This window comes from Theropithecus gelada, chromosome 3, assembly GCF_003255815.1.
Source record: "Theropithecus gelada isolate Dixy chromosome 3, Tgel_1.0, whole genome shotgun sequence".
Classification (NCBI taxonomy): Eukaryota; Metazoa; Chordata; class Mammalia; order Primates; family Cercopithecidae; genus Theropithecus; species Theropithecus gelada.
In genome coordinates, this window is record NC_037670.1 from 164,130,598 (window position 1) to 164,153,789 (window position 23,192).

The following is a 23,192-nucleotide window of genomic DNA, read 5'->3' on the forward strand; positions in this document are numbered from 1 at the left end:
CAGATGAACCAGGTATGCAACCACAGGCAGAACCTAAGTGCCTGGATTGAGGCGAGTGGATGGAATTTAGAAATGGACACCACATGGCAGGATCCAGGATCCAATCAGATCGAGCTCTGGCATCACCGCATGGCAGGATCCAGTCAGATCATGCCTCTCATATCAATTCGTTGCAAAATCCAATCAGATTATGCCTCATTACCCTATGCTTATAAAACCTGACCCAGCCCTTCGCTCAGAGACACTGCTTTGGGAACTATCTCCAGTGTTCTCCTTACTTGTTACAGGTAATAAAACCCCCTTGCTAAATACTCCTTGGCTGTGGTCATTGGGGTGGTACCTGTCAAGTGACCAAACCCACTCGTGTGGGTAACAACAACAAGAAGATAGTTTATGAGCCCGGTGTAACCTTGTACTCAAATCAGATGAGGATTTTATAAAAAGGAAAATTATATGCCATTTTTCACTTATGAACATAGATATAAAAATACTAACTACAGTATTTATAAACTGAATCCAATATTAAAAAGCATACCATATCAAGCACATGAGCAAATGGGGTTTATCTCATAAATAAAAGGGTAATTTAATATTACAAAATATATTAATATGACTTGTCCCATTAGTAGATAAGGAACAAAAAGCATATGAGTGTCTTAATAAATACAGAAAGAACATTTGATATAATTCAATATTCATTACAAAACTTAAACATGATAAAGTGTTTCTATCAATTCTTTTTTTTTTTTTTTTAAACAGACAGGGTCTTACCCTGTTGCCCACCCTGGAGTGCAATGATGTGATCATAGCTCACTGCAGCTTCAAACTCCTGGGCTCAAGTGATCCTTTTGCCTCAGCCTCCTGTGTATCTGGGACTATAGGCATGTGCCACCATGTCCAGCTAATTTTTAAATTTTTTTGTAGAGATGGGGTCTCACTATGTTGCCCAGGCTGGCCTTGAACTCCTGGGCTCAAGTGATCCTCTCATCTCAGCCTCCTGAGTAGCTGAGACTACAGGCCTGGGACTACAGGTGTGCACCACCACACCCATTACAGAGTGTTATACCATGTTCATGGATAAAAATGACTTACATGTTTAAAGATGTCAGTTGTTCCTGAAGTAAATATAAATTCAATGTATATCCAATAAATATAAAGCAGATTTTTTGTTTCTGGAACTAAAATTCTTATGAAAGAGTGATGTTAAAATTCACATGAAAACGTGAAGGGACAAGAACAGACAAGGAAAATTTGAAGAACTCTATGGGAACAGGGCTTCCCTACTAGATACCAGGACAGATTAAAGTTACAATGGTTAAGACAACAGGATATTAGAGAAGCCCATGGAATAGAAGAGAGTGCAGAACAAACCTATGCAATTTGATTACATAAAAACTAAACAACAACAAAAACAACTTCCATTTAACAAGACAGAGCAAATAGTGTCTTTGGGAAAAGACTTTGTGAACCTATCTTATTTAAAAATAAAGTTGCTTCTAAACTAATAACATTAAGGTCAAGCTACTCAATAGTAGAAATGATTATACAAAAGTAGTGGCTTTTGGTGGTTGAAATACAGATGCTGGCATCAGGCTTATCGGGTGTGTGTCCTGGTTCTGTTACCTAATTGTTGTGTAACTCTGATGAGCAAGTTATTCTGCTTCAGTTTCCCTGTTTGTCAAATGGAGACAAATACTGTGGCATTGTGGGGATTAAATCAATTAACAACTGTAAAGTGCCCTGGTATAACGATGATGCATTTGTTATTAGGGTTCAAGTGTCATTAAGGATTGTTACTGTTATCACTGCATCACTACTGTTACCTTATGTTTACATAACACTTTACAAATTTTCAACCATTTTTCATCTCTGCCATCTCATTCTACCATCAAAGCACCTACATGGATAGATAAGGAAGGTTCCAGCTTACAGTTACCTTGAGCCTGGTTTTTCAACTATAAAATGAGAGGATAATCGCCAAGGCTCCTTTTGGCTCTAAAAACTCATTTCTATTTTACAAGAAAGAAATTTGAGGCAAAGAGATATTAACTGACTTGCCTTAGGTCATAGACAAGTTACTAGCAGTTAGGATTAAAACCTAGGTCTCCCAGATTAATTTGCATTTCAAAGATAGAATAATAATAATTTCCCCAGACTCTCCCTGTATCTAAATTTCTTCTTGGAATTGTAAGCAGATACTTAGGAAGGTAATTCACTTGGGGACCATTTACAATATTACAGATACATTCCAATGACTAGAAGCACCTAACTCATTACTAGGGAGAGAGGGAGTGGAAAGATATATCTTTTGTGAACAACATTAGCATGGGTGATGGTAATACCAGTAATAATAAAGGAGAAAGAATTACCTGGGCAAGCAGACCTGGTTGGATCTGAAGAGGCTGAGCTCCTGGAGCTTGAGTGACGATGGGAACTGCATTTTCCATTCGCACCGAGTAGCCAGCGTGCTTAGAGGGAGAGGCCTGCAAGCCTGTTCCAGACAGTGTGAGGGAGAGAAGGGTTAGCTGAGAGGCTGTGAACTGCTGGATGAAGAAAACCTTCCTAGCCAGCTACGTCATCTTTCAGCTTCCCTTTGCAGTGGTCACCGACAATAACCAGGTATTGCCTGGTCCTTGGGAAGTCTCCCCTTAGCTTCTAACGAATTAAAAAACAAAACTCCTCCTGACATCTTGAATGTTTTCAAAGGCTAGAAGGTCAAATTAAGGAGGCTGTGAGGCCAAAAGTAGGACAGTTATGCTGACAGATTACAACAGGAAAACAAGGACTTCTGACCATCAAGATGTACTTGTGTATGTCAAAATAAAGGGTGTTGGGGAGACGTATGAACCCATTTGGAATTGCATTGACTATAACCACACAGTTTACACCATGAGGCTTGCAAAAATAAATTCTTAAGCTTTCTGGGTAAATTGTAACAAAGTGCACAGTTTAGCTTCTTAAGAGTCTACAGAAGAGAAGTGCTGGGGTCATGGCCAAAGAATCGTTTTGAGGAGGGGTTCCAGGGAAGTACTTTTCAGACTGATTGATATTCTTCATGGGAGCTGGGACTACATTGGCTGTCAGAGATTGGCAGTTTTCTATAGATAACCCACACAGAGGATATTTCATGCAAGGAAAAGCAAGAGCTGACATCAGCATAACAATGAAAGCACAAACAATGTACTTATTTACAGACAGCTGGCCAGGGACACAGTCCCTGGCAGGTGTGAGAGTCACAATGAATTGACTTGGTGCTGAGGCATAAGCCCTATTGTTTGTAGGTTGGCCACAGTAGGAGAGGAGCCCTCAAGTTCAGTGATACCAGCGCTCTCACTGGAAGAAATGAGGAGGGCCTTTCTCCATGAAAATGAGCGTGACAGAAAACTGCAGGTGCCGAAGCCCCAGAGGCCATTCTGTAAGGAGCAGGTGAGGGGCTGTGGCTGCTTGACCTTACCTTGGAAGCCGGGGGGACACACGATGAGAGCTTGCTGGAACGGGTCAGGCCGGGCACAAATCTGGGCTGTTCCTGTCTGCAGGGGCATGCTCCGCTGGGCCACTGCAGCCATGGATGCCGCTGAGGGCTGGTAGAGTGTAGATGGGTAGTTTAGTATGGAGACTTCGGGATTGGCTAAGGAAACAGTGGCACTGGTAGAGGAGGGAGCCTAAAGGAGTGATGGGGATTAAACAAAAATAAACAAAAATAAAAAATGAGGGAGGTGGTATGTTGGGAGACACGAATCTAAATCAAATAAATGAACTCAAAGAAGAACCAACCAACAAAAACTAAGAGCAAAAAGGCAGAAGCAGAGAGGAGTGGAAACACAGCTGAAAGTCACAGGGAAAAGCAGGTCCCTGAAGGCACGAGAGACAGTCACCTTGGTGTTCACATTCAGACCTCCTCCTGACATTTGTGGGGACCGGACAAGAGGACACATGGATGTCTGCTACCATAGGTCTAAATGCTCAAAAGCCTAAAAATAAAGCTAGAAACCTGTTTAATAAAATGTTCTGCCTTTTCATTTTGACAAAAACACCTTCTCAATCACCCGGAAGACCAGGCGTGAGTTGAGGACTCTGGGATTCCTTGGGTTCTGTGCTGGCGCATGGTGACGGGGAGAGCGCTGGACCTTGCCCTCCTTCTCTCTGCCGAGCCCCATTCCATCCCACAACACGATGGGCTTTGAGTGCCTGGACCTGCCAGCCTGCACGTTCAAGCTCTGCTCACACTCCCCTCGGGCCTGGTGGGTGCAGTCCACATGTGGGAGGACAAATCTAGGGGGAGGCTCTTGCAGGCCCTAAAGAACTATGCTCTCAGGTACCCAGAGCTTGGCACAGAAGCACATGCAACAGGCAGAGAGCAGGGCCGAGGATGGGCTCAGGTCTACGGGCAGTACTGTTTATAGATGTCCTTAGATGGCTGCAAAGCAGGTTACTGCTAAGAGAAGTGCAGGAGACGTATGCAGAGAGGGAGAGGGACATGCTGAGCCTGGGCTTTGTGTCTGAATCCCATGCATTCATGCTGGTATGCAGTGATGAAGCCTGGCAGATAGAAAAGATGCTGGTGAGTTCAGATAACTGAAATGGAGGTGGCTTTGACAAACACAAGCCACTGACATTATGTCCTCTCGCCTTTCTCCTTCAGAAAGAGACATCACTTGAGACTGAACTTGCATGTAAAATGAGGCTGTAGAAGGAAAACAAATTCTAACTTTGGAATTCTCCCGTTTCCCCCATCTTAGCCTTCATACTGATCCTTTAGCAAAGTAAGTGGAGGTTACCAGTGGTTTCACGTTCAGCACTGTCTACAAGAGGTTTTGCCTCTAGAAGTTGCAAGGACCAGGGAATATGGAGGCAGAAACCATGAAGATATCTTGGACACAAATAGACTTTCAAGTAGGGTGTGTATGTATGTCACATTTGATAAAAAGGACAAAGTCTTATTTTACATATGTTTTCTATACTTAGAAAGATTTTGTGCTAAATTTCATTGCAAAGCAAATTGATTTGTTTGAAAATAATCATGAAATTGAGTGGCACAGATCTCTGATTTTAAGCCACGTTTTTTTTTTTTTTTGAGACGGAGTCTTGCTCTGTAGCCCAGGCTGGAGTGCAGTGGCGCGATCTCGGCTCACTGCAAGCTCCGCCTCCTGGGTTCACGCCATTCTCCTGCCTCAGCCTCCCGAGTAGCTGGGACTACAGGCACCCGCCACTGCGCCCAGCTAATTTTTTTTGTATTTTTAGTAGAGACGGGGTTTCACCATGGTCTTGATCTCCTGACCTCGTGATCCACCCGCCTCGGCCTCCCAAAGTGCTAGGATTATAGGTGTGAGTCACCGCGCCCGGCCAAAGCCACATGTTTTAAAGTGGGTGTGCTTTTGCAGCATCGCATAGTCTGCTTGGGACATGTGTGCACATATGTGCACATCAGTGTCTGTGTTTTGTCAGATGACATGACTTGTATTTCCTGTTTTCTCCATATCACGATCTCTTCCGGAGGCTTCTTCCCCCTCAACCCTCCACATTCCCCGTGGTCTGCTCATATCTAGACTCCCCCAGCCCTTAGCCCCTGTGGGTGTCCCTGCTGGGGGTCCAGGGACCTGTATCCTCTAGGTTCCCAAACTTGTGCTCAGTGGTTCTACCTTCTTGCCAGCCACTGCTCCTGCTGCTTCCTTCCTGATGTCCCTGGAACCCACTGACTCTTTTCAGTTGCGACTTCCTGGCGCCTGGGACCTGTAAGGCCCTGACTAGAAATGTTCTGGTCTCTACTTCCCTTCCGGCCTTCTTGAGCACAGAGGCTAGATCATGCTTTCCAAAAGACACCTTTGTGCATGTCAGCACCCCTGCTCCAAAGTCCCAATTACGGCTTGATGAACATGGTATGCGCCTTGGTCTGGCATGCCCTGTGTTCCCTGGTTTGGCCAACCTTACCTTCTAGACTTATTTCCCTCTGCCCCTCACTCTTCTGACACCAAGATTAGTTTACTTATTGTTTTCCAAGCATACTGTGAGCACAGGCCTTTCCCCTCATACAAGTTCTCTGACCCACAGCATTCTCTCCAAGCCTCTGTGCTTTAAGGCCTAACCTGGGTCCCATATGCCCCATTGTGAAAGCCTTTCAGACACCATTAATGGAAATGAATTGCTCCTTCCTTGGCTATCACACAGTACAATATAGCCTTCTAGCCCAGCTCCTGTCACAATCTGCCTTACAGTACAGTTGGTCTTTCCAGCCTAAAGTCTCCTGGGAGGGAGGGGCTGTGTCTTAGTGGTGTTTTCCCCCAGCCTGCAGTGGGCTCTCCTTCCTTTCGATTCTGTAACACATAATCTGTTCGTCTACCTGGCCCCTAGTGCATGCTATTCTACATTTTGATTAATGAAGCTTACAGGTCTGGCTATGGATAGCTTTAGGGCTGGGCAGGGTTTGTTTTCAGACTCCCAACAGCTCTTTCACCCTAAGGAGAGTTTCAAGAATGCTTTTTCTTTTTGCTTCAGCCTGTCTCACCATGGAGACCATAAGCTCCTTGAGCGGCTGAATCTTCCAGTTCTTTGTAGACTCAAGGACAAATGGCACAGTCTCCAGTGTGACCATCAGACATGCATAAGGTTTTCCCCCAGTTTCTAATCCTGCTTAAGGACCAGTTGAAGAAGCCCATGTGAGGGCAACAAAAAGTTTTCTACTTCTGTATATCTTCCTGTAGCTCTCAGAAAGGTAACTAGCCTATCATTGCCAGAGAGGAGCACACAGAGAACTGGGAAGAGCTCTTGCAGCTGACAAATAGTAATAACAAGAAAAAGCAAGTTAAAAAAAATTAGAGACTGGGGTCTTGCTATGTTGCCCTGGCTGGACTTGAACTCCTGACTCAAGTGGTCCTCCCACTTCAGCCTTCCAAATAGCTAGGATTACAGGTGTGCACCACTGTGCCTGGTGAAAAAGCAAGTTTACTGATGACACAGGTTTTCCAAAAATGAAAGAAGTGATTCCTGGAAGCAGTTTTAGTAGATGTTTCAAATGGTTCCAGAAAGAAGGGGTTTGAGCTTGGTCTATAAACCCAAATTCAAATTCTTGGTAGAAGACTAGGTCCAAATAATAGAATTCCACGGAAATATTAGAGAAGTGGCTGACACACATGATAAACAAGGAATAGCTAAGAGAAGACTTATTATTCAATATGTTACCAACTAGGTAACCTGAAAGTTTTAGAAAGCAGAGGAAGTCAGCTGCCCTGAGACATAAGGGGTTATGAATTATTGACCCAGCTTCCTTGAGAAATAAAGGATTGTAGATTCATGATCATTTGGGAAATGGTTCTTTGGTTAGTCTACTGGATATATGTTAAAGGCAGCAAGAAATTCTTTAAGTAGTTTAACGTCCTTCAACTTCTAACAGAAAACTATGCATATATTTTATTGCTTCTAAATATCTAAATGGGCAAACAGCTCCAAGGAGCTCATGTAGAAAGCAAGCTACTAGAACCAGCAATGAACAAAAGAAGGCTTTTTGGATTTAAAGAGCAGACATCATCTAGGAAAGGCATTTGGGGACCTTCATAAGACTTACTTAAGGCTTACTTATGCTGCTGTGTATGTATATTTTAAGAGTCCAGACTCTGAAGTCAGATAGCTGGTGTAAAGCCCAAGATCATCTCTCATGAACAAGGAAGGGCCTTGGGTAAGAGAATTAATCACTCTGTGCCTCAGTTTCCTCCTCTAAAATGGAAATGATAATAATAAAACCTATCTCACAACGTTGCTGGGAGGATTAAGAGTTATGGTGCGCTTAGTAGAGCCTGGCACATAATAAATGTTAGCTATTAGTAATGATGTTATTTATTAACAACATTATCAGTGGAGGGAAAGCATGCCTTAGAACTTAAGGCTAGGTGTGTCCTGAGTAATTTTTTTTTTTGATGTATTCAAAAGTAGGGAGTAGAATGTAATGCAAGAGAATGGAAATCCTGTTCTTGGACCCTTTGCTTTTGTGGGATGTCATTTTCCCTTACCCACAACTCTGGCCCAACCATTACACTAAGTTACCAGCTACTTCTACTTTACCCCAGTCCCAAGCCAGATCTGGATGGTCTCAGTGCTGTGGAGAAGAGGGGTGTTCTTATTTGACAACTGCCTTTTGATGAGAAACCCTTTTAGTTTTGCAGAGCCTTTGTGACACTCTTTGGAGTGGATTGCTGGCTGTCATATGACCAGCAAGATGGCGGTGGCCCCCCCGGTCTGGTCAGGGACCACAGTTCTCCAGCCCAGCAGAAAGATATCCATGGGAAGGACAGCCTGCTGGGGAGACTCCACCTGACATGACGCCTGCATTAGAGGGGTGCTCCTTCCTCCTATTTCTCAGATGCCTTTGATACCTGATGGGGCAGATGGCAGATGGGGACAGGTAGTTTGGGGTTAGGGAGTTAAGATCAGGTGTCTCATGAGGGCTGGTGGGAAAAACAAATATCTTCAAGGAGGTAATGAACAAAACCATGCTGATTTTTGTCAAGAAGCTCACAGGTCTGGCTATGGATGCCTTAGCCTTAGGGCTTGGCAAGGTTTGTTTTCGGACTCCCAACAGCTCTTTCACCCTAAGGAGAGCTTCAGGAATGCAAACGGCCCCCAGGGGGCAGCAGATTCCAGGTGGCCTCTCCTAGAATTTGGGCAAAGGGAGATGGCAGGCTGGGAAGAAAAGCTAGGCCTGAGCAGGGCAATGTGCCACAAGGATGGCCTAGGGAAAAAGGGTGAGAAGGGAAGGGGCTGAAATGCAGGTGGCACTGACTCTTCAGTGACAGGAGGCACCTTTTAAAAAGAATGGACATAAGGTATTCACATTTCAGGTACACACACATCCACACAGAAGTCTTGTCATTCCAGATTGACATTAAGACCAAAAATCTGGGGACCTTTCTTTGGGGGAACTAGGAAGACTGAAACATGGGAGTAGGAGTTACAGTTTCTTAGACACTAGAGGCAGTCTCAGCTCGGACTTGGAGATTATCCATTCAATAAATATTGCCTGGGTGTCATCCAGGTTTCAAGCAGTATGTTAGCTGCTCGTTCTGCCAATTTCCTGGAAATCTGGGGAAGAAAACCTTAGCTTCCTGATCCCATTTAGTTCCAGCTGCTGGATTCTGGTGACAGGCTGATGAACTGATTTTCTCCATGACTCGGAGAAAGGACAGGTTTTATCTGTCCCAAAAGGAGATCAGGTAGATCCAGCCATGTGGGGATGAGGGGAAGGGCCTGAACTGGGTGATTCCCTGAGTCCTTCCCAGTTCTAGAATTTTTATTTTTTTTTTAGATTAAATCCATGTTTCCATGATCTTTTTCTTTGTTTTCTGAGACGGGGTCTCACTCTGTCCCCTAGGCTGGAATGCAATGACATAATCATAGTTCACTGCAGCCCTGAAGTCCTGGGCTCAAGTCAATTATCCTACCTCTGCCTCCTGAGTAGCTGAGACTATAGGCATGCACCACCACACCCAGCTACTTTTTGTATTTTTTGTAGAGACGGGGTCTCACTGTGTTGCCCAGGGTAGTCTTGAACTTCCTGGCTTTAAGTGATCCTCCTACCCTGACTCCCAAAGTGCTGGGATTATAGGCATGAGCCACTGTGCCTGGCCAGTTCTGGAATTCTTTATGAGGCAGATATCAGGCATAAAAAGATCATAGCACCCCCTTCCCCCTATTCTCACATCAGGTCAGAGGAAAGCAGTAAGGGGAACCCTCTCAGAGAGAATGCCCCTCACCAGTCCTTTCTGGGACCTGTCAATGGGGCCCGAGGTCAACATAAAATGTGCCTGGGTCCCTCAAAGGAAATAACCTTGGCTGCAAATACTTGGTTCAGTTGTTGAATATGACAGCAGGAATTTGGTCTCCTGACTAGGTATGATGGAAAATACAACTTCTGAGGCTCACACCGTGCAGCCCCGCCTCTTTCCCCTCTGCTCCCCACTTACCTGGTTGTGGACAGTGGTCAGCTGGTTGTTAAAGGTCATGGTCAGGTTGGTGGACGTGCTGGGGGCCACGTGCGTGATGAAAGGGGTTTTGCTCTGGTTCACTGTGTCATACATATTCACCCGACGCTTGCAGATCTCCATGTTCTGGAAACATGATTTGACGCTGTTCATGCAAAAGGCAGAGGCATATAGAGACATTGGGGAGGGGAAGAGGGTAACATGGGATGAAGGGGAGAAAACAGAGAAAGAAAAGGAGAGAAGGGTTAATTCAGGAAACAGGACAAGCAGGGAGACTAAACTTTAGGTCTAAGTTTCTTGGATTGCTTGTGCAAAGTCTGTGCATTTGCAACAGGCACGGTTATTTAGATGAATTTCCTCCAATGCCCTGCTACCCTTTCTCCATGTAGGTTCTACATATCACAACAAAACTGTCTGCTCACACTGCATGCTCACTCACATCCACCTGCAGCGTCACTGCTCATTCTCAACTCTCAGCCTGCTTTCTGGCCCATAAACCAAGGCATAAGCTCTCTGAATGGGAACATTAAGTAGTCACTTACAACCCGTTATAACCCGCCTCCACCTTTCCCAAACACAGCCCTTGTGCTCACCTTCTTCAGCTACCCTGGGTCACCAGCACCACCTAGGGGACGGCCAAAGAACTCTCCAACCCAGGATGGTGACCCTATTGCCATGCTTTCTCCCACAGGAGTTGTGCAGGTAGATAATGGAAACAGTAATAATGCTAACAATTAATAATAGTGGTTAACATTTATTAGTGTCCTAATAATAATACTCTGCAACTTCTCACTCGGTCCAGCGACATCAATAAGACAGAGACATGATTCTCGTCCCTACTTTACGAGTAAGGCTGAAGCTTAGGGAGGTAGGGAGTTTCCCGAGGATAGGTAATCACTGGCTACTTTCGCATATACACATACGCACTGTTTCACCAACTTCAGCCTTCATTTTCTTGTCTAAGTCTTGCCCAGTTACATGAAATATAAATTTTCTCCTTTTCTTCCCCCATTGCATCTGTGTATCAAAACAAAACCCCAACTACAAAAGTAAAGTACAAAAGTGGTGCTGAAACCAGCATCAAGGAAAAGGAAAGCCACAAGTGGCCTCAACCACCCAAATTCTTGAAAATTGACCAAAAAGTGTCCTTCAGAATTTTTACAGCGCTTCTCATTCATTTCTTGTAGTTAAACTTACTTTTCCTCAAATGCTAATATTCAAGATAATAAAATCCCTTTTAGTCTGTGTGGGGTAGCTCTTGCCTTAATCCCAGCACTTTGGGAGGTCAAGGTGGGAGAAGTTCAAGGGCTCAAAACCAGCTTGGACAACATAGGGAGACCCCATTCTCTATTAAAAAAAACATAAAAATTAGCTGGGTGTGGTGGCACATGCTCATGATCCCAGCTACTTAGGAGGCTGAGATTGGAGAATCACTTGAGCCTGCAAGGTCGAGGCTACAGTGAGCCATGATTATGCCACTATATTCCAGTCTGGGTGACAGGGCAAGACCCTGTCTCAAAAAAAGAAAAAGAAAAAGAAAAAAATCCCATTTAATTTTCAATTCAAAATGTCTATTTTACTTATAAAAAATGTAATAACTGAATATAAAAGTAAAATAAAAGTTTTCTACTATTTTAGGATTACAAACGTGTATTACTTCAGCACTCTGTGAGTATGCTATCTTTGGGGCTAGGCAGGTGTCTGTGGGCTATTCCCAAACATCCTTGCTGTGAAAAATGCATTCCAAGTTTCAAACAACTGACTGAGACGCGACTTAGAGAGTCCTACTTCTTTCTAAGATTCTGACCACTTACACTGCCCGCGTCATGCACACGACATAACCATTTACCAACTGATGATGCTGGAGAGAAAAGAAAACATATTGCACGATATCCCATAGCTAAAAATACTCCTAATAATGCTGTTACTGCCAGTGTGTTTTCAGCTCCTACTAAGCACCAAGGTCTTGCGTGTGGAGGCTGTAGCATAAAACCAATGTATTTTGTATTCTTTTTGGAATGGGTTTAAAGCATTTGATGGTTTCGTGACAATTCAACACAAAATTTTCATACTCCTTCAGAATTTTCTAACTGAAATATTTCAAGTTTTGGGTTTTAGGAAAGGGCAAGTGCTTTCACTTTAGGTTTATAAGAAAATTGGTTTTAAAAAAATTGTGCACTGGAATCCTGGTATGGAGAAAGGAGTGGGGTCTCTTTCACCTAGTAATCCAGTAGCTGTGGCTCAGCTCCCAGGGTGGGGGCGCTACAGCAGCATGGGCCTGGAGGTTTATCCTTGCCCTGGAGTTCTTCAAGGTCTTCCCAGCAAGTTCTAGAGAACTTTAGGGACCAGGCCTACTTTCAGGCAAGCCTAGGTGTGTTCAGAGACCCACCTTTCCTTCTTAGGCTCATTTCTGAGTTCTAACTTGCCAGTGCCCCTCTTGGGTCCCAGACAAAGTTCTGAATTGGTTGCTGATGCTCACCGTCTCCATGTGACCAAGCCGTGAAACACTCTACTGATGCTTCCTTACAGAATCCAGAGGTGGCTGGACTCTGAGGTCATCAAAGCCCCAGGCTTTATGGGGGTGGCTATCTAACTGTTTTGATGCAGACGACTAACAGGACCTCTGTAGAGGGTACCCCCACCCTCAGTCTCCTATCCACAGCTGTTTCTCAGTCATCCCATTTTACCCCTGATATCAAAAGACAGAACTCATGGGAGCCCTATCCAGTAAATTGCCAAGTTTGCCTTTCTTGGGGTACAGACGGACAGCTCTGTGGCTGACCCCTATGGCACTCGGAAACAGGACAAATCCAGGCCAGGTGCAGTGGCTCACGCCTGTAATCGCAGCACTCTGGGAAGCCGAGGTGGGCGGATCACCTGAGGTCAGGAGCTGAAGACCAGCCTGGCCAACATGGTGAAACCCTGTCTCTATTAAAAATACAAAAATTAGTCGGGCGTGGTGGTGTGTGCCTCTCGTCCCAGCTACTCGGGAGGCTGAGGCAGGAGAATCGCTTGAACCTGTGAGGTGGAAGCTGCAGGGACTCAGTGAGCAGAGATCGTACTGCTGCACTCCAGCCTGTGCAACAGAGTGAGACTTGACCTCAAAAAAAAAAAAAAAAAAAGAAACAGGACAAATCCCCTAACAAAAGTAGGGGAGGGATGGGTCCAGATTCCTTCTCTGTATGGGAGTTTAGCTGTTTCAAGCATCCTTTTACATTAAAGAGGCACTATCTGGTTCTTGCAATGCCATTTGACTTGCATCACTGAGTAAGACACAAAACTGAAATGGACGCAGCACTATCTGTGGTGGTGCCGCCCACTCACTTCCTGTAGGCCAGGAAGGGGCGGGTCCAGCCCTGAGACCCAGCCCCCTCCGACTCTGGAAACAGCAGGGCCCGCCATGACACGCACAATTCTCACATCTCTAGGCTCTTCTCACAGGATTCCCTTCCCCTGCTGATCCTTACAGAATCTGTTGTTCTCGAGGACACCCCTTTTCCTTGCAGATGTAGGATGTGTTTATTTATTCTTTCACATCCCAAGTACCTCAGGGTTGAGAGGCTGAAGTGAGACCCTCCATTAGCTTCCCATCCACCAATGGCTTCCTTTTTTTTTTTTTTTTTTGACGGAGTCTCGCTCTGTCTCCCAGGCTGGAGTGCAGTGGCACTATCTCAGCTCACTGCAACCTCCGCCTCCTGGGTTCAAGCGATTCTTGTGCTTCACCCTCCAAAGTAGTTGTAATTACAGGTGCTCCCCACCACGCCTGGCTAATTTTTGTATTTTTAGTAGAGATGGGGTTTTACCATGTTGTCCAGGCTGGTCTCAAGTTCCTGACCTCAGGTGATCCGCCCTCCTTGGCTTGCCAAAGTGCTGGGATTACAGGCGTGAGCCACTGCGCCCGGCCATGACTTCCTTTCCTCTCCCCTTCGTTCACTGAGGCCTTTGCCACTGGCTGGATCTTCCACTCCAAGCCATTCCCTGCCTCGCCAGGAAGGCTTCAGAAGTCACAGGTTCCTTGTCAAACACGCTAGCTTCCTGCTTACTTCTCATATCCAGTGACTCTTGTCCTCAACCCAGTACAGCAACTCATTCCCTGGACCGTCACACCTGAAATTGCTCCACCTCCAGAAACTGTTAAGTTCAAGCATCCTGTTTCCCAGCCACATTCTTCCTCCATCCGGCTCATTCCACTATGACTATGATAACCCTTCTCTGCATTGACTAGAACACCGCGTTTACTTGGATCCCCTCCCATCTTCACTTCCTTTCCCTTTGGGCAAAGCCTCCAATAGCCATCATTCTGGATTACAGTTACTGTCTGGCTAGCCTCATCAGCTTCCTTGTCAATCTGTCTTCTTCTCTTATCAGCCTGGCAAAACTTCCACCTGGATAAACCCAGATCAGGAGACTGATCTGTCTTCTCTATGCCTTCACCTGGGGAGATCAGTTACACTATAAACGATTCATGTCCAACCTCAGGGCTCAACAATTCCACCGTATTTCTCTGGTCTGTTTGCTCTGCCACCTTCTGCTCCAGCTACTTAAATGTTCTACCCTTCTTAAACCACCCTCCACCTTGTTCTCAACAGATAACCTCATTGCCTACTTCTGAGAAGCAGAAGCTGTCTGACAGGACTCCCTCAACTTTTCTCCACTAGACCAGCACATACGCTGCATCCACATGCCCTTCCATCCATCCATCCTTCCAGTGACACTAGCCCATCCCTGTGCTCTGAACCCTGTCTAAAAAACAATCCCCCTGACCCCTCCCCAGTCACCCCTCTATTTCTTCTTTTGCATAGCCTCACTTCATGAAAGGTTGCTATTTCTTCACCTCTCATTTGGTCTTTCAACCTGCTAAACTGGTTTCTGCTTTTACCACTCCACTGAACGGCTGCCACTGCGTTACTGACAACTTGCGAATTGTTAAACCCAATGGACATTTTTTTGCCAGACTCATTTCACTTGTGTGGCAGCAGACAGATCTTTGCTCAGCACAGATCTAACCAGCTATTCCCTTGCTTAAGAATCATTTAATGAGTTCCCATTGCTTTTTGGATCAAGATTAAAAACCTTAACATGTACGGCCTGCCCTGGCTGACTGGGTGCCTCACTGTCTCACCTACTGCCTTCTGGGATGGGTGCATGGTCCTGCCCATGGGGGAGTGTCCTGTCCACACAGGCAATGCCCTGCCTGCTCATGCCCATCCTCTTCCTTATCCTTCACAGGCCACTTCCTGGGAGTCTTCCTGGTCTGCCCCAAAATGATGCTCCCCTGTGGTATGCTCTCATCACACCTGATACTTGTCCTGGGAGCAGCCTGCTGATTTGGGCATCACTTGTTTTATACCATTGTCTCCTGTGGATTGCAAGCTCCAGTGGGCAGGGCCGTCTGCTCTGCTTACCACTGTACCCCAGCACACAGCACACTGAAGAAATGAACAAATCCAAACCCAAACTAGACTGGGTCCACTCTGGGATGGTTCTGGGAGCAACCTTTGGCCCTGAGACTGGTTTTGCTCTACAAAGACTACCATTTCGGGCACCTCTCTTCCTGCACAGATACCCAGAGTCAGGTTCATCCAGCTCTGTGCTCTCCTCTTCCTTCCTTTTCAGTGTGAAGCCAACTGCAGGCCGGGGACCCAATCCAGCCACTGCCTACTTTCTTTCTTTCTTTTTTGAGAGGGAGTCTCGCTCTGTCACCCAGGCTGGAGTGCAGTGGAGCGATCTTGGCTCACTGCAAGCTCCGCCTCCCGGGTTCACACCATTCTCCTGCGTCAGCCTCCAGAGTAGCTGGGACTACAGGTGCCCGCCACCATGCCCAGCTAATTTTTTGTATTTTTAGTAGAGACAGGGTTTCACCATGTTAGCCAGGATGGTCTTAATCTCCTGACCTTGTGGTCCGCCTGCCTCAGCCTCCCAAAGTGCTGGGATTACAGGCATGAGCCACCGTGCCCGGCCTCTTTTTTTTTTTTTTTAAGACGAAGTCTTGCTCTGTCACCCAGGCTGATGTGCAATGGTGCAATCTCGGCTCACTGCAACCTCCACCTCCTGGGTTGAAGTGATTCTCCTGCCTCAGCCTCCCAAATAGCTGGGATTACAGGTGCGCCCCACCATACCCAGCTAATTTTTGTATCTTTAGTAGAGACAGGGTTTCACCATGTTGGCCAGGCCGGTCTCAAACTCCTGACCTCAGGTGATCCACCTGCCTTGGCCTCCCAAAGTGCTGGGATTACAGGCGTGAGCCACCATGCCCGGCCCTGCCCACTTTCATAAATGTTTTATTAGAATGCAGCCTCACTCATCTGTTTATGTATTGCATCTGTGGCTGCTTTCAGCTACAGTGACAGCAGAGTAGCTGTTACCGAGACCTTATGGCCGCAAAACCTAAAATATGTAGTGTCTGGGCCTTTAAAGTTTGCTGATCCCTGGTATGAAGTATCAAACAGGACACCTACTGTGTGCTGTGGGGAAAATCCAGTAAGTGTGTCATGGTGACAAAGGGATGGTTCAGGGTTTCGATTGGAGTGATTCTCTTGTCAGCATCAATGGTCAGCATCTTCTTCAACAGGTCAATGAACTCTCGCCGGTCAGCCTTTTCCACCAACATGTCGCTCCCTTCCAAATCTGTTGTCATGTTCACCTGGACGCAAGTAAGGACAGGTTACCAAGGACAACCCCGGCGTGCCTCCCCTCTCCTGGCTCCCCTTATTTTTTGCCCTGCAGCTTCCTCCTGATCTCTCAAGCCCCCTTTCTCAGTTCCCAGGAACTCTGCCCCATGGGAGGCACCACCCACATGTTGTCATTGCCCACAGGATGTGGCTTTTCTCTTTGCAGGAAAGGCAGAGAGGGGCTGTGCCCCAGGAAGGGGAGAGGGCCGCTGCTGGGACCTGTAAATATAGCTGAATGACAGGATGTAAACTGCTCCTGCTTTCATCAGTTAAGTTGAAATGCAGCTTTCATCACTCCTCATTAAAAATAACCACAAGATGAAAAGAGTCCTGCAGACTGGCTGCATAACAATGGGAGTGTTAATACTATTGAACTGTACCCTTAACAAAGGCTAAGATGATAAATTTTATGCTGTGTGTGTGTTTGCCACAATTTTTAAAACAGAATCACAGCCAAGCAGTAGAAATAAGATGCAAAAAAGTCTATGTATGTATGTATTTAACCTTTAGAGGGAAGTGGAAGGGCCGAGTGTGCCCCTCCTCCACCTACAGCATATCATCCTTCTCATGGCTCCCCCAGTTAGGGCCAGAATTATTTTAGTCCCTGTGTTCAGTGGAGTCACCTCTGGCCAAGACAGGCAGGATATCTGAACACAGGATTTTTCTTCCAAGGGTGAGTCTACACTACGATCGCCTTTAAAAGGCTTGTTTTGTGGTGATTTGTATATTTTCCAGGACATGGTGTGAAAACCAATTTCAGTTTTCTCAGACAATCTAAGTTACTAATCAACTGACAAGCACACTTTACTCAGAATCATGATTTTTGGTTATACTCATCTACAGTAAGAGGGGTGCTAAGTGCTTACTGGTGTATGGCTTTTTAAAAATTATTATTATACTTTGAGTTCCAGGGTACATGTGCACAACGTGCAGGTTTGTTACGTATGTATACACGTGCCATATTGGTGTGCTGCACCCATCAACTTGTCATTTACATTAGGTATATCTCCTAATGCTATCCCTCCACCCTCCCCCCTCCCCACAATAGGACCCGGTGTGTGATGTTCCCCTTCCTGTGTCCAAGTGATCTCATTGTTCAATTCCTACCTATGAGTGAGAACATGTGGTGTTTGGTTTTCTGTTCTTGCGATAGTTTGCTGAGAATGGTGTATGGCTTTGTTTCTCATTGCTTTAAAGAGAAAATTCACTTTGGATTGTCCTGGTTTCAGACTAGTTTTCACACTAAAAATAGCTGAAGTTCTAGAATTTTCTCTGGGGCACAAAGGTGAGAGCCTGTGGTCCCTGCCAGTGAGCTGAGACTGTGTAGCAGACTGAATTGTATCCCCCTAAAAGTATATTAAAGTCCCAGTCTCCAGTAGGTGTGAATGTGACCTTATTTGGAAATAGGGTCTTTGCAGAGGTAATCAAATTAAGATGAGGTCATACTCGATTATGGTGGGCCCAGTGACAAGGCAAGGGAGATGTGGACACAGAAGCATAGAGAAGACACAGGATAAAAGCCATGTGAAGAAGGAAGCAGAGATTAGAGGGATGCAGCTACAAGTCAAAGAATGCTGAGGATTGCCAGAGCTGCCAGAAGCTGGGAGACAGACATGGATGCTCTTCCCCAATGGCCTTTACAGTGAACATAGGCCTGCTGAAGCCCAACTTCCAATTTCTGGCCTCCAGAACTGTGGGGGAGTGAAAATCTGTTGTCTTAAGCCATCCAGTTCATGGTACCTTCTAACAGCTGCCCCAGGAAACATATACACTCAATCATGAGCATTAAATCCATGGGTACTAATGGGCTGGAATTCTTCTCACGATAACATCAGGAAGATTGGCCAGTACTATATTACAAGTGGGAACCAATAAATTGGAATGATTTTTTTTTTTTTTTTTGAGACAGAGTTTTGATCTTGTTGCCCAGGCTGGAGTGCAGTGGCGTGATCTCAGCTCACTGCCTCCTGGGTTCAAGTGATTCTTCTGCCTCATACTCCCAAGTAGCTGAGATTGCAGGCACTCACCACCATGCCCAGCTGATTTTTGTATTTTTAGTAGAGACGGGGTTTCGCCATGTTGGCCAGGCTGGTCTTGAACTCCTGACCTAAGGTCATCCACCCACTTCAGCCTCCCAAAGTGCTGGGATTACAGGCATGAGCCACCATGCCCGGCCAACTGGAATGATTTTTATGGAGCTGGTATGACGTTTTAAAAATGTTTTACACACCAAATGGTATTCTTACTAAGGTTGGCTGTAACTGTTTAAGGTCAAGGTCAACCACTGCAGTTGAATAATGTGGATTTCAACCCATTATCTTATATTACTATTGCAGAAGTCTTGCTGCCCTTGGTTTTAAAGGGCTCACATTTCATACTCACCCATGAAGCTTACCTGGGCCATATCATCTAAACAGTTGAAAATGTATTTTCTTGCTTCTTTTGACTTAATCCCTGTCTCTGCTTCATGGTCATCTGGTGTCTGCCAAGAGAGGCAAAAGCCAATTGGTAATGTGACTTAGCTCCTCACCACTGGGACTCAAGCCTGGAATTCCTGTGTCTCACAGAGGGTCTCTCCCACCTTTCAGAAGAGATTTTGATTCTTCAGTGGCCTGCACTGCAATTCCTTTCTCTCTTCATCCACACCAACCCATCCCTCCTCCTTCCCATGCACATGTGTCAGGGGCCGGCTGTCAGTCAGGTACGGAGCAGTCTTGCTCCATACCACAAGCTGATCAAGGTATGCTATATCGTTGATCAGCTTACAGCCTTCTCTGAGTCTAAGGAATAAGACAAGATTCCACTGTGGAAAAGCAAAGGGCTTTTCCATGCATTTTCCAATTTTATTTAATAAACCCTTATGCACATAGCTCTTGCTACGTGCCAGACATTGTTCTAAAGCACATTTATTCATTTAATAGTTTCGACAACCACATTAGGTAGCACACTTACTATCCCCATTTTCCAGATGGGGAAACAGGAAGAGAGAACCCAAGGCACTTGCCGTGGTCACATGGCCAATAGGTGGCAGCTGGTCCCAGAGTCTGTGGTTGGGCTGCCCCTCTATTGGCGGCTGAGACACAGACATACATTCCCCAAATGGCTGGGGAAACTGCTATTTCCAATTATTATGGGTTTTTGGACTCTTCCATGAGGTAATCCAGAGGTAATTAATCCTTAAAATCTCACTCAAGGACAGCACACCTGGAGCGGCTTAAGTCCTGGGAACAGCTGGACATGTGGGACTGAGGCTCTTCAATAAAACTCAGCAGCGAACTCCAGCCTCACCCTCCTCCACTGGAGGACTCTTTTTACTGGACACTCACCCTCACAGTTGCTAAATGCCAGGCCTCCCATCATTAGCCTGAGTGCTTGCTCAGTTCCCAAATCTCTTTTCTCAGTCTTTTGTCACTAGTGGATATATATTATCTTTAAACCGTATTAGAATTTGGCTGTAGTTTCCATTAAAAAAAAAAACAAAAACCCAAAACAACAACAAAACAAACATCCACCCACCCTGCTGCACAAAAAGAAATACCTAAAATGAAACATATTTAAGACTTTATTATTTTATTTTTACCAGGAACATACTTCGATTTTAATTGCTAGGCACAGATCAAAGTGAAAGCAAACTATGTTTCTGTTAAAGTGAAGCCCCTGCCCTGGAGTTTCAGGTTTATGGTCACTAGAGTGAACCAGACGCCTCCCTGGGCCTCAGGACGTTCCCATGGGTTCATCAGGCAGCCTCCTTTGTCTGGAATCCCTCTCCCTAACCCCCACCACCCCAGCCGCCACCCTGCACTTCTCTACTGGGCAAACCCGCTTCATTGTTCCTTGTCTTTTTTTTGAGACACAGTCTCACTCTGTCGCCCAGGCTGGAGTGCAGTGGCACAATCTCAGTTCACTGCAACCTCTGTCTCCCAGGTACAAGCGATTCACATGCCTCAGCCTCCCGAGTAGCTGGGATTACAGGCGCATGCCACCATGCCCAGCTAATTTTTATACTTTTAGTAGAGACGGGGTTTCACCATGTTGGCCAGGCTGGTCTCGAATTCATGACCTCAAGTGATCTGTCGGCCTCAGCCTCCCAAAGTGCTGGGATTACAGGCGTGAGCCACTGCACTCCCTCTTCATTCTTCAGTGCCCAGTTCAAACGCTCCTCCTTTCTCCTCTGCTGCAGGCAGAACTAAATGCTCCTTCCCCTTGGCACCCACACCCATTCTTGACCAGGAACAGGGCCCTTATTACAGAGGGGCGGGAGCTTGTGGCACATGGTCCCGTCTCCCGCTGGAACTGCCAGCTTTCAAGGGCAGAGTGGGGTTTGTTTCTCTCCCTAGCACAAATCAGACAGTCATCAAGGCTTATCGGATTAAATCCTGGGAGTTCAGCAATCATAATGTGGGACTCTCACAGGCGGTGATAGGCCAAGAGAAAGAGGGGCTTCTGAGCATTCAGATTCAGTCACACCGTGTATTAACAACAGCACCCCAACGCCCTCATTTTGCTGACTGAATCAAAAGCTCCCCACTAATGAGTCTATGGCCCTCTTCCCTAAGCGCCGGGCCACCGTGAGGAGTGGAGGGGATGCTCTTCCTACCTTCAGTCTCCACAAAGGATATGGTGAGTCCGTGTCACGGTTGAAAAACCTAGTTGTCTTTGTCCCTGCGCTTAATAAATATTCAGCAGGCAAACCCTGTGTTTGTGAAATATACCGAATCTGCAAGAAAAGATAAGAATGAGGTCAGGGCTTTTCCTGTCACTATACATATGGTACACTAATGGCTCTGCTGGCTTTGAGAAAAATGAAAATGACAATTTTTGTAGGGAAAGAAGTTAACAAAAAAGAGAAAAAAGAAAAAGGGAAAAGAGAAAGGAGTAAAGAAAAAATAGCAAGGTTAAGGGAAGCAAGGTTTGGGAGACAACGTGACATTCCACAGTCCCGCCCCTTTGTCATGTAATCAATGCAGTGCTAATCCAGGCTATTTTCCAGATGAAGAATGAGGTCTTGTGAATATCTGTGTCATCTGGACCCACCTGATCATACTCTGAAGCTCCTGGATATAACGGCCAGCCCAGGAACAGTTCTGCAATCACACAGCCCAGGGACCACATGTCAATTGCCTCACAAAATGGTAAACCAAGGATGATCTCAGGGGCCCTGAAAATGAAGAATGGAAGAAACCATTAGCAAGTTGGAAATGCAGGCAGCTGTTTCTATATGAATACTATCTTTCAAACCTGGGGTGCCATTACTGAATCTTCCTCTGAAGGGCCCGTGGCTCTCAGGAGAGGCGCTGTGCTACAGTGATCCTTCCATTCTTTGGCTTGGTCCCCTCCATTCATGGAGGACCCACTTAGAAGGTTGGCTGAGATGAAGGATAAGTCTGTCTTTAGAACACACCTACAGGGAACCACACCTACTGACTTCAGTACTTTCACATGCCAATCAGATGAGCTAACAACCATTTTAGAGATATTCTTAAGTTATCTTTTGTAGCTGAAAGTCTGGGAAACTAATCTTCAGAGAATGCCTGGTTTTTACAAAGCAATTCTGAAATGCAGGTCTTCTATTTTCTTCTGTCTCTCTAGAGATGGGAGTTCACTATGTTGCCTAGGCTGGAGTGCAGTGGCTATTCACAGGCATAATCATAGCTCCTATAGTCTTGAACTTCTGAACTCAAACAATCCTTCTGCCTCAGCCTCCTGAGTAGCTGGGTCTACAGGAATGCACAATCACACCCAACTCAAGGTATTCTATTTTCAGGAATATATAAAGCAAGCTGCCCCCCTCCCAAAATAATGGGATTAAATCCAATATCTGTTCATGCCAATTATCCTTTCTTAAGAATTTACATCACACTTTCTTTTTTTTTTTTGAGACGGAGTCTTGCTCTGTTGCCCAGGCTGGAGTGCAGTGGCCGGATCTCAGCTCACTGCAAGCTCCGTCTCCCAGGTTTATGCCATTCTCCTGCCTCAGCCTCCTGAGTAGCCAGGACTACAGGTGCCCGCCACCTCGCCCGGCTAGTTTTTTTTTGTACTTTTTAGTAGAGACGGGGTTTCACCATTTAAGCCAGGATGGTCTTGATCTCCTGACCTCGTAATCCGCCCGTCTCGGCCTCCCAAAGTGCTGGGATTACAGGCTTGAGCCACCGCACCCGGCCTACATCACACTTTTTTAAGGAAACATTGCTTTTTTTTTTTTTTTATTAACTTCTAAAAAGCTAATCTTCTTAAAAGTTACCTAATATTACAATTATAGAACTCCATTCATCAATACAGAGTTTTGTATCAACCAGGATTCCAGCATAAACTCCATGAACAACTTGTTCCTGAATGTCCCTTCAAGGAAATCACCTAAACCCCAAGAGAACATTTCACAGGGAGTTGGTAATCAACACCAAAGAGACCACCCAGCTACATCTTCTTTTCTAAGAATTGGTCATGATTAGGTAGGGGTATGTTTTGGACAAAACCAGGCTCAAAGTTTGAGATATGAACACAGCTTATGTTTTTTTAAACATATGTCTCAAGGCCAGGCGCGGTGGCTCATGCC

The 23,192-nt window shown here is 45.7% G+C and overlaps 1 protein-coding gene across 2 annotated transcripts in view; it reads right to left on the reverse strand.

The window, feature by feature from the left end:
• The window catches only part of HIPK2 (homeodomain interacting protein kinase 2), a 217,843-nt gene that overhangs the window by 50,008 nt on the left and 144,643 nt on the right, over positions 1-23,192 (reverse strand). The window contains exons 3-9 of one of the 2 annotated variants that reach the window (XM_025378478.1): positions 21,674-21,797; positions 21,237-21,356; positions 19,035-19,121; positions 16,427-16,611; positions 9,951-10,113; positions 3,455-3,581; positions 2,370-2,491 (exon numbers count right to left, since the gene is read on the reverse strand). In XM_025378478.1, the coding sequence (XP_025234263.1) occupies positions 2,370-2,491; positions 3,455-3,581; positions 9,951-10,113; positions 16,427-16,611; positions 19,035-19,121; positions 21,237-21,356; positions 21,674-21,797 (928 nt within the window). Of the gene's footprint in view, positions 1-2,369; positions 2,492-3,454; positions 3,663-9,950; positions 10,114-16,426; positions 16,612-19,034; positions 19,122-21,236; positions 21,357-21,673; positions 21,798-23,192 lie in introns of both variants that reach the window. The other variant, XM_025378477.1, reaches the window with a different exon arrangement.